Here is a 14,144-nt window from a genome sequence, read left to right as displayed (position 1 = left end):
GTTACAGGGACAAACCATCCCAATGAGTCGAAAGAATAGTAAATATGGCAGGTGACCAGCTTGGCTTAATGGTGAAATCCTAGCGGATCTTAAACATAAAAAAGAAGCTTACAAGAAGTGGAAGGTTGGACTTATGACCAGGGAAGAGTATAAAAATATTGCTCGGGCATGTAGGAATGATATCAGGAGGGCCAAATCGCACCTGGAGCTGCAGCTAGCCAGAGATGTCAAGAGTAACAAGAAGGGTTTCTTCAGGTATGTTGGCAACAAGAAGAAAGCCAAGGAATGTGTGGGCCCCTTACTGAATGAGGGAGGCAACCTAGTGACAGAGGATGTGGAAAAAGCTAATGTACTCAATGCTTTTTTTGCCTCTGTTTTCACTAACAAGGTCAGCTCCCAGACTTCTGCGCTGGGCATCACAAAATGGGGAAGAGATGGCCAGCCCTCTGTGGAGAAAGAGCTGGTTAGGGACTATTTAGAAAAGCTGGACGTGCACAAGTCCATGGGGCCGGACGAGTTGCATCTGAGAGTGCTGAAGGAATTGGCGGCTGTGATTGCAGAGCCATTGGCCATTATCTTTGAAAACTCGTGGCGAACCGGGGAAGTCCCGGATGACTGGAAAAAGGCTAATGTAGTGCCAATCTTTAAAAAAGGGAAGAAGGAGGATCCTGGGAACTACAGGCCAGTCAGCCTCACCTCAGTCCCTGGAAAAATCATGGAGCAGGTCCTCGAAGAATCAATCCTGAAGCACTTGCATGAGAGGAAAGTGATCAGGAACAGCCAGCATGGATTCACCAAGGGAAGGTCATGCCTGACTAATCTAATCGCCTTTTATGATGAGATTACTGGTTCTGTGGATGAAGGGAAAACAGTGGATGTATTGTTTCTAGACTTTAGCAAAGCTTTTGACACGGTCTCCCACAGTATTCTTGTCAGCAATTTAAGGAAGTATGGGCTGGATGAATGCACTATAAGGTGGGTAGAAAGCTGGCTAGATTGTCTGGCTCAATGGGTAGTGATCAATGGCTCCATGTCTAGTTGGCAGCCGGTATCAAGTGGAGTGCCCCAAGGGTCGGTCCTGGGGCCGGTTTTGTTCAATATCTTCATAAATGATCAGGAGGATGGTGTGGATTGCACTCTCAGCAAATTTGCGGATGATACTAAACTGGGAGGAGTGGTAGATACGCTGGAGGGGAGGGATAGGATACAGAAGGACCTAGACAAATTGGAGGATTGGGCCAAAAGAAATCTGATGAGGTTCAATACGGATAAGTGCAGGGTCCTGCACTTAGGACGGAAGAACCCAATGCACAGCTACAGACTAGGGACCGAATGGCTAGGCAGCAGTTCTGCGGAAAAGGACCTAGGGGTGACAGTGGACGAGAAGCTGGATATGAGTCAGCAGTGTGCCCTTGTTGCCAAGAAGGCCAGTGGCATTTTGGGATGTATAAGTAGGGGCATAGCGAGCAGATCGAGGGACGTGATCGTTCCCCTCTATTCGACATTGGTGAGGCCTCATCTGGAGTACTGTGTCCAGTTTTGGGTCCCCCACTTCAAGAAGGATGTGGATAAATTGGAGAGAGTCCAGCGAAGGGCAACAAAAATGATTAGGGGACTGGAACACATGAGTTATGAGGAGAGGCTGAGGGAGCTGGGATTGTTTAGCCTGCAGAAGAGAAGAATGAGGGGGGATTTGATAGCTGCTTTCAACTACCTGAAAGGGGGTTCCAAAGAGGATGGCTCTAGACTGTTCTCAATGGTAGCAAATGACAGAACGAGGAGTAATGGTCTCAAGTTGCAGTGGGGGAGGTTTAGATTGGATATTAGGAAAAACTTTTTCACTAAGAGGGTGGTGAAACACTGGAATGTGTTACCTAGGGAGGTGGTAGAATCTCCTTCCTTTAGAGGTTTTTAAGGTCAGGCTTGACAAAGCCCTGGCTGGGATGATTTAACTGGGAATTGGTCCTGTTTCGAGCAGGGGGTTGGACTAGATGACCTTCTGGGGTCCCTTCCAACCCTGATATTCTATGATTCTATGATGCGCCTCCTGGTGCCATCCTCCCCCCAAAGGAGGGACAAATCTCTGGTGACCGCATGCCCCCTGTTCTACTCCAGGGGTAAGCCAACCATAAGAGACTTCACAGCTTGAAGGACTTGAGGGCTACCCTTCGCTCACTGGGGCTTCACATGCCTGCTCTCCAGCGCAAACATTTTAGGCCTCAACCTGCCGCTTGTCCTTACCAACCCGAAAACCGCCAGGACACTCCGCATAGGCAGAACAGGAGCACTCAGAGGAGGCAAAGCTCCCTCTGGACAAAGCTGGGGCCAGCCCAGGGCCCCACTGGGGTCTAGATCACCCTTTTGAGGATACGGTCGAGGACGGCTTGCCAGTACGACCATTGGATCCTTCCCATCTTACTTTCTCGTCCTGTCTATCCCCTTTCTACTGTGCCTGGTCTCGAATTACTTCAGACCGATGGGTGATCCACATGGTTGAGAAGGGATATTCCATCTAATTCTGTACCACCCGCCCCCTCCTAACCCTCTGCCCTGTCCCTCTTCAGGGACTCCTCTCACGAGCAACTTCTAATTCAAGAGAAGCAGTCCCTCTTCTTGGTAGGGGCAGTGGAGGAGGTTCTTCAGTAGCTTAGGGGCAAGGGTTTCTACTCCCGGTATTTCCTCAGACCCATACTGGACCTGCGACAGCTGAACAAGTACGTAAAGAAACTCAAGTTCCGCATGGTCTCACTAACCTCCAGACAGGAGACTGGTACACCACCCTCGACTTGAAGGACGTGTATTTTCATATCGCAGTAGTCCCATATCACAAATGCTATCTCAGATTCGTGGTGAACGGAGGCCACTACCAGTTTACCATTCTCCTGTCTGGACTGTCGACTGCCCCCCAAGTATTCAAAAAATGCATGGCAGTCGTCACGGCGTTCCTGCGCAAGTGCCAGATACAGGTTTTTCCATACCTCGACGACTGGGCTGATCAAAGGTCGCTCGAGAGCCCAGGTGGAGGCTCAGGTCGAGTTTTGAAGGAGGACCTTCCTCGACTTAGGTCTCCTTCTGAACGAGGAGAAATCTAACCTGTCCCCGGTGCAGAGGATGGAGTTCATAGGTGCGGTCCTGGACACTACCCAAGCCAGGGCGAACCTCCCGGAGGCCAGGTTTCAGTCACTTCAGGACATCATACAGAGCTTCAGACGGTTCCCCACAACGTTGGCAAGAAACTGTCTAAAGCTACTGGGACACATGGCCTCCTGCACATACGTGGTGCAGCATGCCAGGCTCAGGCTGCGCCCACTTCAGTCTTGGCTGGCGGTGTACAGACCATCCCAATGCGTTGGACAGGGTCGTAACCGTGCCCCGCCTGGTACTGGACTCCCTCCTATGGTGGCTCGACCCTCGAATGGTTTGCGCAGAGGTGCCTTTTTCTGAGCCCTCAGCCCTTGCTCACCTTGGTGTTAGACGCCTCGGATCTGGGTTGGGGGGCTCACCTAGGGGACCTCAAGACCCAAGGCCTCTGGTCTCCGGTGGACCTCGCTCTTAACATCAATGTCAAAGAGACGAGTGTAGTGCGTCTGGCATGCTACGCTTTCAAAACGCACATAATGGGCAGATGTGTTTCAATCCTCATGGACCAACACCTCGGCGATGTTTTATATCAACAAACGGGGGTGCATGCACCTCTCCCCTGTGCCGAGAGGCCCTTGCACTGTGGGATTTCTGCACAGAGCACTCGATCCACCTGCAGCTTCATACCTCCCAGGGGTGTGAAACACACTGGTGGACAGTCTTAGCCGGATCTTCAATGACCATGAGTGGTCCCTTCAGCCAGATGTGAGCTCAATCTTCCGGTTCTGGGGGTCTCCCCAGATAGACCTGTTCGCCACTCTGGGCAACAGGAAATGTCAGACATTTTGTTCCCTTGGGAGCCATGGCCTGGGGTCCATCGGGGACGCCTTTCTTCTCTCATGGGAGGGCTGCCTGCTATATGCTTTCCCACCTATCCCCCTAGTCCACAGGGTGCTCCTCAAGATCTGCAGGGACCGGGACCGAGTCATACTAATAGCGCCGGCATGGCCGCGTCAGCACTGGTTCATCTCACTTTTGGAAATGTCCATAGTGGTCCCACTCATCTTACCGCTGGTCCCTGACCTGATCACGCTGGACCAAGGCCGGCACCTGAATCTGGAGTCGCTCCACCTTACAGCCTGGATGCTCCATGGCTAAGTGCCGCAGAGCTGTCTTATTCGGACCAGGTTAGACAAGTCCTCCTGGGTAGTAGAAAGCTCTCCACCAGGGCTACTTACCTGGCCGAGTGGAAAAGGTTTTCCATCTGGGCGGAGCAACGTAGTCAGTCGCCGCTCCTTGCCTCCATATCATTTATACTGGACTACCTCCTTCACCTAAAGCATCAAGACTTGTCCCGATCATCAATAAGGGTCCACTTGGCCGCTATCTCCGCCTTCCATCCAGGCTCAGATGGTCTCTCGGTCTTTGCAAACCCTATGGTCAGTCATTTTCTCAAGGGTTTGGACAGGCTTTTCCCACACACGCATCGGCCGGTCCCTATCTGGGACCTCAATTTACTCTTCTTCAGGCTTACAGGCTCACCATTTGAAACTCTGGCCACCTGCTCCCTGTTATATCTCTCATTCAAGGTCGCGTTCCTTGTGGCAATTACCTTGGCTCGACAGGTTTCGGAGCTCAGGGCCCTCATGTCTGAGCCCTCTTACACAGTTTTTCATAAGGATAAGGTCCAGCTCAGGCCTCATCCGGCTTTTCTCCTGAAGGTTGTCGCCCATTTTCACATGACCCAGGACATCTTCCTCCCAGTGTTTTATCCCAAGCCACACTCCTCTGATAGGGAGCGTAGGCTGCACTCACTGGACGTGTGTAGGGCCTTAGCCTTTTATAGAGAGAGAACTAAGTCATTCCGGAAGTCCGTCCAACTCTTTGTAACCGTGGCAGACAGAATGAAGGGCTTCCCAGGATCTTCTCAACGCATATCATCATGGATAACGTCCTGCATTAGGGAGTGCTATACCCTGGCAAAGGAACCCGCTCCGCAGATAACCGTTCATTCTATCAGGGCCCAGGCCTCCTCTGTGGCATTCCTGGCACAAGTCCCTATTCAGGAAATTTGCAGGGCAGCTACGTGGTCCTCGATGCATACATTTACGTTGCACTATGCAATTACACAGCAGTTCAGACGATGCGGCTCTTGGGCGAGCCGTGCTCTTTTCTGTGGATAACTCCGACCCCACCTCCTGAGCTCTAGCTTGTGAATCACCTGCCTGGAACGGACATGAACAATCACTCGAAGAAGAAAAAATGATTACTCACTTTCTCATAACTGTTCTTCGAGATGTGGTGTTCATGTCCATTCCAATACCCACCCTCCTACCCCTCTGTTGGAATAGTAGGCAAGAAGGAACTGAGGAGGTGGGGGCCAGCGGGGCCCGATATTGGGCACCATGAAGGTGCCACTCCAGGGGGCGCCCAGGCCGACCCTACAGATGCTGCTAGGGGAAAAATCTTCCGGCTGGCGTGCACGCGGCGCGCGCACACTTGCCTGGAATGGATGTGAACAACACATCTCGAAGAACAACCGTTACGAGAAAGTGAGTAACTTTTTTTTTTTTTTTTTTTTGCTGTTGATTAGCACTATTCACAAAAAATACTTTATGTATTGGATTATTTTTCAAGCTTGATTTGTCATAATGAGTGCTTAACAAGCACCCTGTCCTCTGTGTAAATGGTTAATTTCTCACTGCAGCTTCTAGGCAATTGAATAATTAGAAGGATCAGATTTTTAAAGGCATTTAGGCGCCCACTGATTTCCATGAGTTAGTTGCCTAAATACCTTTAAAATTTGGGCCAAAGTGCCTTTTACTTTTCATCAATATTTTTGTTTAGTAGCTGGGAATTTGTTGGACTGAGGGAAGAAAAGAAGAAAAATTAATGTTATTTCTCCATCCCCCCATATGAGGATTTATAGAATGTGCTGTGTTGGATTGAGATTCACTTAATCTGTACATGTGTCTAAGAAATCTTTATTACGGCAAAGTGCTTAGCAAGTGGTGATCAGTTACTTACAAGTAGGAAGCTCATCAGACCGATCCCATCATAATCGCCTCCAACACTGGACAATACGTCAACCTCCCTTTGTTACACAAACTTACTTATTTATAACTTTCTTTTTTTATATGCATTAGTCTCTCATTTCTATGTTAACTTTCATCCTCCATTACAAGTTTTGTGTTTGTTCAAGTGGATCTTTTCTAGCTCTTTTTAGTTACTTTATCTGGTCTTTTACTCATAAACATGATTAACGTGCAATTTCTTACACATGCGCAGTTCTGCTTATGCTTACGCTGTTAAATGTTATCAGACAAACTCTTAAAATTCACAACACACTTCTATCAGGCCTAAATATGCCTTTGCTGCCAACATACTGCAGAGGGTTTTTCTGGCCAGTTCAAATTTTTGAATGAGGAATTATTAGCTGTGTAATAACTGGTTGACCCTGTTTTTTGATAACTTCTAATGAGTAAAAATACATTGTAGGCAGCATCCAGTAACTACTAACAATACTGCATGTATGTTTATATACACATATATAGTTAGTTATTACATCCAAACAACTAAATTAAGCATTCAGAAGTTAGGAAATGATAGAATTAAAGTTGTCTGTGAAATCTTAATTTAAATCCCTTGTGCATATGCATTATGATACAGTCTGTAATTACTTGATCAGCCTATTTTCCAAAGGACCTCTGTAAGGTATTCTAAAAGTTAAAATGTTGACTTTTAAATGTATGACAATTTTTCTAAATATCATCTTTTTGTACTTCTCTAAGGCCTTAGATTTCAGTGATGATGAAATGGAGAGGCAGGGAATAACAAAGAAAAAGAAATCTCGGAATCAAGAAAGAAAGAAACCCAAATCAGAAATGAATGACTCAAGTGAGTAAATACCATAGAGAAAATAAATGGTTTAACCTCAGTCCCTCAAACCAAGTCTGAAAAGCATAGTGATAGATGTTTCTTTAAATTTCATACTGGTTTAATATTGGAGCTTTGGTACATTTCATCATGAAATCTTTCAGTTCTTTTAAAAATTGTAATTAAAAACACATGAGGGCATATCCCTTAAACTTGCACTATTTGATACAGATTAATCTCCTCATAAAACTTATTAGTGTGTTTTTGTTTTACTAAATGATCACTTTTTTATGTAAATATACATAATTTATTAAGTATCTGTGGTACATATAATGAATATTCTAAATTGTGAATTTACGTACTATCCAAAAATGAAAAGTAAATCTGCTGATCTAGTGTGATTGTTGAAACATGGTTAGGAATGGAATTCAGTTTTTTACTCCGTAACTGACAGCAGCTGAGAACACAGTGGGGGCAGCTGTCACAAACTCTCACAAAAGGAGAAATGACTCATTAGTGTCCCTCTCTAGACAACATATATCAAAACTGACAGACTTCCTGGGAGCTGCATCACAGTCACCTTGGCTGGAAGGACACAGTTGCCTCCGTGCAGAGGCATTGAATAGAGAGAGAAGACGCTACCCACTAAATGAAAACATTTAATCTTGATGAAGCACTCAGTTCATCATTTACAGTAACCCCTCACTTAATGTTGTCCCAGTTAATGTTGTTAGGTCGCTGACCTATTAGAGAACATACTCCTTTAAAGTCCTGCAATGTTCCCTGATTACGTTGTGTGTCTCCTCCCATTCTGCTCGCCCAGCGCTCCTGCCGGATAGCGGGGTGGGGGCGCAGGGGTTTGCCCCGTTCCTCCCGCTTGGCATTCCAGCCAGGGAGTGGGCAAGCCCCTGTGTCCCCACCCTGCTCCCCGGCAGGAGCGCTGGGCAGGTGGACTGGGGCAAGACCCCATGCCTTGACCCCACTCCCCAGCAGCATCACTGGGCTGGCACAACGGGATAAGCCGCCACGCACCCATCCCACTCCCTGACAAGAGCCCCAGGTGGGTGGAATGGGGCAAGCCCCAATCCTGCTGCGCCCCTGCCTCAACCAAGCTTCACAATCCTCATTGGTGAGTACAGTATTAAAATGTTAGTATAGAATTATTTAAAACTTATACTGTATATGTATATAATGTCTTTTATCTGGTGAAAAAAATTTCCCTGGAACCTAACCACACCCCCCCGCATTTACATTAACCAATTAAAGAGTACATAGTCTGGCAAGGATTCTGGTGTACCTGACATTTAAATAATCTCATTTCTTTACTGGAAAAATAAAGTATCTGTTATATGTTGATTTATCTGTAGAAATTTCACAAACGCACCAAAGTTTTTTAGACTAGTCTAACCCTTAAACCACTGGCAAGAGTTGTCCTTGATACACTAGTTTTGTGGTGACCTGGAATTTGCAAGAGTTCACCATTGTTTTTCTCTTTTGGTTTTGAGTCTGAAAGCCAAATACAAACATATCTCACTAAATTGGAACAAAGAATTGCTATCAGATGAGCTTAAATATTTACAGATTAAATGAGAACTTTATTGTGAACTAAAAATACTACTTTGCTTAATTATTATGTTGTATGGAAGATTATGTATATACTTAATATTAAATTTGCATGTGTGTGCAAACACAATATAATGGTGTGCTAGTTTAGATTGAATAAATGGGCCCAACGAGTCAAAGGTGTTATTTAACCCAGTTAGTGTTCAACATTAAACATTTTAAACTGGGTTCAGTGTTTGGTATACAAAAACCTCAGCCTGCTTAGTGCTATGGTAAATGCCATTAAAAATCCTACTAACCTTTTATTAAAGGTACAGAAAAAAGGAAAAACAGTTAAGCATTTAAAACGTAAAGTATTAAGTTAAAATGAAAGCCTTACAACATCCCTTGTTCCCTTTCCCCTGAGCTGAAAAGAATTTTTAGAAGGACAAAAACCCTTGTTTGACAGTCTTTTTGATGATATCAAAGATAATAATAGCAGTCCTTTTTGGGAAAAAGAGAGGTAATTAGTTGTGATAGGCTGGAGCTGTTGCTGCTGCTGCTGTTAAAGTCTGATCTTGTTTCCTAAGAAGATATAAGACAAAAACACAAAAGGGGAGAGAAGAATGAGAGAGAGAGAAAATGCAGCTTCTATACCTGGGGTTGTCTTTCCCTTGCATCCTCTCTTCTGGAAATACACAGTCTTATCAGCCATTCCAAGACTTGGCAACAGCCTTGGGCTGTTCAGGGCACTGCTGTAAGGTGCCTCTTTCTGGCCACAGGCTTATAGCAGTGTTACAAAATATGCAGTCTTAGCTTTTATTAGACAGAATGGAAAAGGAAAGGGAAGAAGTAAGATGGGGAAAGAAAAGGACACACAGAGTGTCAAGTAGTTGGCAAAGTCTAACATCCCTGAAAGTATGCAGGATTCAACTTGAGCTGGTGATGTCATCTAGCGTGCTCGCTCTCTCACTCACCCAGTTTGCTTAAGACATCTTTCAAGTTCAGGATAAAGAAGTTCTGGAGTTCCAGGAGACCTTGGGGATGGCAGCCATGATGGGAAGCTTGTTTCAGTAGCTGCTGGCAAACAGCTGCTGCTTTTGCTAATTTTTTTTTTAAAGTCTTGTCTTTTAAGGACCCCGAAAGGGAAGTTTGGATGGAATAGTCCATTCTTTCATTATTTTTGTTCACCAATTGTTAGGCCTAGTTTTTGAAAAACCAATTTTGGCCTATGGATTTTCAGTTCCACACTTTTCTTGTTTACCAAGCATGATTTTAACATAGTCCTTCAGTTATATCACTAGGCCTTTTTATTGGGGCTAATTGAGTTTTTCTGTTTTGCTTCTTTTCCCATTGACATTTGTTGTTATAGATTGTGAACTCTTATGAACTTGCTTACTTTTTTTTTTTTTTTTTTACAGATGAGCTCATAATTAACCTGTTGGCTCAGTTCTTACAACAGTAGGGATGTCAATAAAAATGTAAATTCCCTAGATGACTAATGCTGAACCTTGTGAATTTTTTATGACCAAAGATATCCTGATAATTTTCCTTTCAGTGGAATAATAAGCTCAGTTTTTTAAATGTACATGCTTTTAAAATGATCTTCCCAAGTGAGTCAAAATACCTTTTAATTAAGGGCTCCATGACTTGCTTTTTGTTACCATAAAAATCAAAATCCTGATTAAGCCTCTTATGTGCTTACTCTGATAAACTAAATAATTAGAGTTAATATAGGGGATATCCTTTGACACTACCTTGCATGACATGTGTAAAATTTAAATGGTGAAATCAAGATTCTGCATACTGCTGATAAATTGTATAGTCAATTGCTTGACCACACTTTGATTTGGTATGAAATGTATTCAAGAGACCAAATAACCATTGTCAGTCAGGTTTATTGCTAAAGGATGTTAGTTTCAAGGAATCTCTGTCTTGTGCAGGTGGTGGTAAATTCAACATACACACAAGGGATCCTCCCAAAGTTACATATTTTAACTAGGCGTGTTTATCATCCTATAAATGATATTGCAAGTTACAAAACTTTGTACATATCACTAAAATCCACCAGTTTGACCCAGTTCTTTAACTTGTTGTTCTGTTCCGTCCTTATTCTTATTTTGGATACTAGTATTCGAGATAGTGGTTCATGAAGATACCTCCTCTGCTTGTACTGGGTCAGAACATTAATGTATTTTGCCTTTGGTACATTTCTTGTGTTCTAATGTCAAAGCTGACTTCAGCTTTGTAAAGTGATACTTAGCATAAGTGAACAGGCTTGTAAAAAGACATAGGTCAAAACAGGCCCTGTAACTGCTAGAAATAGATATACAGTATAAAGTTATATTGATACTGTATGCTTAAGGCATATTAATATATGTGGAATCAATAATTCACGTTGATAATGTGATATAATTATAATTAGCCTTGCATATATTGGTCAACTCTGTGCATAAATATGATCTCTTGGCTTCTTATCTGACCAAAATGTGGTGGGTTTTTTTGATGGCTACAGGCAACGTATTGGGTTTATTGGATTTACCCAATAAACATTTGGTTGGTTGTTAGGTAAATCCAGTACCAGTAATCTTAGCATGTTCAGTGGAGTTAAAATCTGAAAACTCCTGCACCAAATCAGAACACAAATTTTACATCTTCAGCTTTATATTTTTTCTATTCAAAACGAACTCTTTAAATTTTATTGTAAAGAAAACTTTAGAGTGTGCTATTCATAATTTGAGTATCTCTATGGTAAATAAACCATGTATGCTGGAGGAGGGAAAAAGCTGATGTTTCTTCTTTTTACTACTAAATTTCAAGCCTTCAAATCTTACAAGAAAAACCCACTAAATATCACTGTTGTTTCAGCATTGTTTTAAACCCTCCCACCCTAATGGAGTTCATTTAACATTTTGTTTACAAATGGAAATTTATTGACCACATTGACCACACTAATCACACAACATTTACTAATTTCAGATGTTTAAAAGATACCTTACAGTTCATATGTTTGTTTTTTTCATCATTTTTAAAACACAAATAGGTCAGCTGATAAACGCTAAGCATAATCTAGTCCTTGTTTTGAGTTTGTTTAAACGCGAGTTGCATATTTTTATTCGTATACTGTTTAAGTATTAGATTTTAAAGATAAAGAGAAGACCACCTGTTTTGTCAGACTTTTAGACTAAGCTGTTTTAAATATAGTCCAAGTTCCAAAATTTGAATATAAATACTAAAAAAATGTAATTCTGTGGCTATTTTTTAAGGTGAGAAAAAAGAAGTTCAGCATCAGTCTGTACAACTGCCTACTTCAAATTATTCAAGAGGCTATCGTGGCAGAGAATTTAATCCTGGCTTCTCAAGGGATAGGTTTCCTCATCCATCTGTTAATCCAAGCTTCTCAAGACCACAACTAAGACCTCCTCACTTGTACTCTTCAGATCACAGGCTACATCAAGAATCTGCAATGTTTCCACAGCCTCACAGACAAAAAAATCCCATGATGCTGCAGTATCCTTTTCCTCCTCCAGGATTTGGACCTGTTGGTAATGAGATGCATCACTTTCCACCCCCAAATCCAAACATGATGTGGACAGGGCCCAACATGTACTCTAACATTTATAGTCCACCATTCCCATTTCCCCCGCCCCCACCTCCACCCCCACCACCTGCTTCTCCAAATGGTCATCCATCTCAGTTTGGATCTCCCAGTTAGATGAGTATTTTCATGACTGAGTGTACAATGAGCGGCAGATCTTGGAAAACTATGGCTTTCCCACTCACAAACCCCCTTATGATTTGTGATTGCTATTTACATTTTATATGAGGGCGCTTAAATTATGTGTAAGAACAGAACAAATCCAAAGTTCTAATGCTAAATAGATACAGCCTTATGCAGCGATATCAGACATGCAAAGACTGGTGTTTCTTTTGATAGCCTATCTTTTAAAAAAATGAAATATATTGAATAATGAGTTAACTTTGATAATATGTGGTAAGTTTGAAGTATTCCAAGAATTAATAAACGTTATTTTTACATTGTAACTGTCTAGATGTGTTTTTGTAGCAACTTTTGAACTAGCATTTATATAAAGCAGGGGTCAGCAACCTTTCAGAAGTGGTGTGCTGAGTCTTCATTTATTCACTCTAATTTAAGGTTTTGCGTGCCAGTAATACATTTTAATATTTTTAGACCCTCTCTTTCTATAAGTCTAGAATATATAACTAAACTATTGTTGTATGTAAAGTAAATAAGGTTTTTAAAATGTTTAAGAAGCTTCATTTAAAATTAAATGAAAATGCAGAGCCCCCCGGACTGGTGGCCAGGACCCGGGCAGTGTGAGTGCCACTAAAAATCAGCTCATGTGCTGCCTTTGGCATTCATGCCATAGGTTGCCCTACCCCTGATATAAAGTATCAATCTGATAGAGGTATGAGAGAAAATATTTGCTCTTGAGATGAAAATAAGGGTATATTGACATAGATAGCATGATGATTGGTCCAGAAAAATATTTTAGGAAAAAAGTAAATATTGTAGTTTGTCGTATCTTAACTGAAAATGTTGCTTCTGTACAACTTGTTGAAAAAAATGACATAATTCAGTCTACTTTCATCACATTCTAAAGACCAATATTATATACCCTTTCTAAGAGGGTACTGTGACAGATATTACAACTCCATGCAGTATCTCGAGGGACCACATTGTTAAGTTTCATGAATGGTTTATGTATCACAGTGGACCAGGGATTGTATGTAGCTCCATTGCGGGAGTGTTACCACAGCTCCTCCAGGAAATAAAAAAGAGTAGGGAGGTGATTAAGGCAAATCACTCAGGTTGTAACCACTTCTAGAGAATTATCAGCCCCTGAAGAAGTTTTTACCAGAGAGCAAAAAGGGCTTTTGGTATAAAATAGAGTTTATAATGACAATGGGCCCTCTTTCTGATCCAGCAAATGGACAGGACTTCTGTGCAAATGGGACCCCAACCCTTGTGGAAGGGTTGGAGAGACTTACTTACTAGGGACCAATAAGACGAATGACTTCTGATAAGCTTCTAGCATGTGTGTAGGAATTTTTATTGTTTTTACATGTTTTCTCTGTAATGCTTTTATCCTGAGAATAAATGTACGTGGCTTTGTGAAAGCTGGTTGGTAACTGGTATACACTATTGTAGCCCCTGGGGAAAGGTTAACCACAGGCGATAGACCACAATCAGACTTACCAGAGAAATCAGTGAGGTGCAGAGGGACTGCAAGCCTAAATCCCTGGTCTAGAGGGAGAGGTTTGGGTCTCTGCCCAAGAGCCTGAAATCTTAAGTGGGTGTCCTCCAGGAAGATCAGGGTGGGTAGGGGGCAAAGATTCGGTTAACCCTGAAACTGTGACAGGTTAATCACTGCTAAAACAAGGTTTTTTGTATTCTCTTTTTGAACCAACTTGCAAGTGAACCGTCTTGTAAACATATTGAGCCAATTTTTTCTCCTCATGTCTGAAATAACTGTAAATCTTGAGTAACTTGCTGAGTGAGCCACTCTGGATAATCAGGAAACTAGCTACTCTGGGGACTGAGTTGAACTCACTAGGTTATTGAAGTATGAAATTAATATAAAAAAGAAATGTACAAGAACAAAGGTGTAATTTAGGAATTT

The 14,144-nt window shown here is 42.7% G+C and overlaps 1 protein-coding gene across 4 annotated transcripts in view; it reads left to right on the top strand.

The window, feature by feature from the left end:
• The window catches only part of NAF1 (nuclear assembly factor 1 ribonucleoprotein), a 76,586-nt gene extending 62,945 nt beyond the window's left edge, over positions 1-13,641 (top strand). For all 4 annotated transcript variants that reach the window (XM_073341515.1, XM_073341512.1, XM_073341514.1 and 1 more), the window contains 2 exons: positions 6,873-6,978; positions 11,766-13,641. In XM_073341515.1, the coding sequence (XP_073197616.1) occupies positions 6,873-6,978; positions 11,766-12,214 (555 nt within the window). In that variant the 3' untranslated portion in view covers positions 12,215-13,641. The remainder of the gene's footprint in view (positions 1-6,872; positions 6,979-11,765) is intronic.
• The last annotated feature ends 503 nt before the right edge of the window (positions 13,642-14,144 follow it).

Source organism: Lepidochelys kempii, chromosome 4, assembly GCF_965140285.1.
Source record: "Lepidochelys kempii isolate rLepKem1 chromosome 4, rLepKem1.hap1, whole genome shotgun sequence".
Classification (NCBI taxonomy): Eukaryota; Metazoa; Chordata; order Testudines; family Cheloniidae; genus Lepidochelys; species Lepidochelys kempii.
Note: the sequence above shows the minus strand (reverse complement) of the source record. Positions and strands in the feature narration are given on the sequence as shown.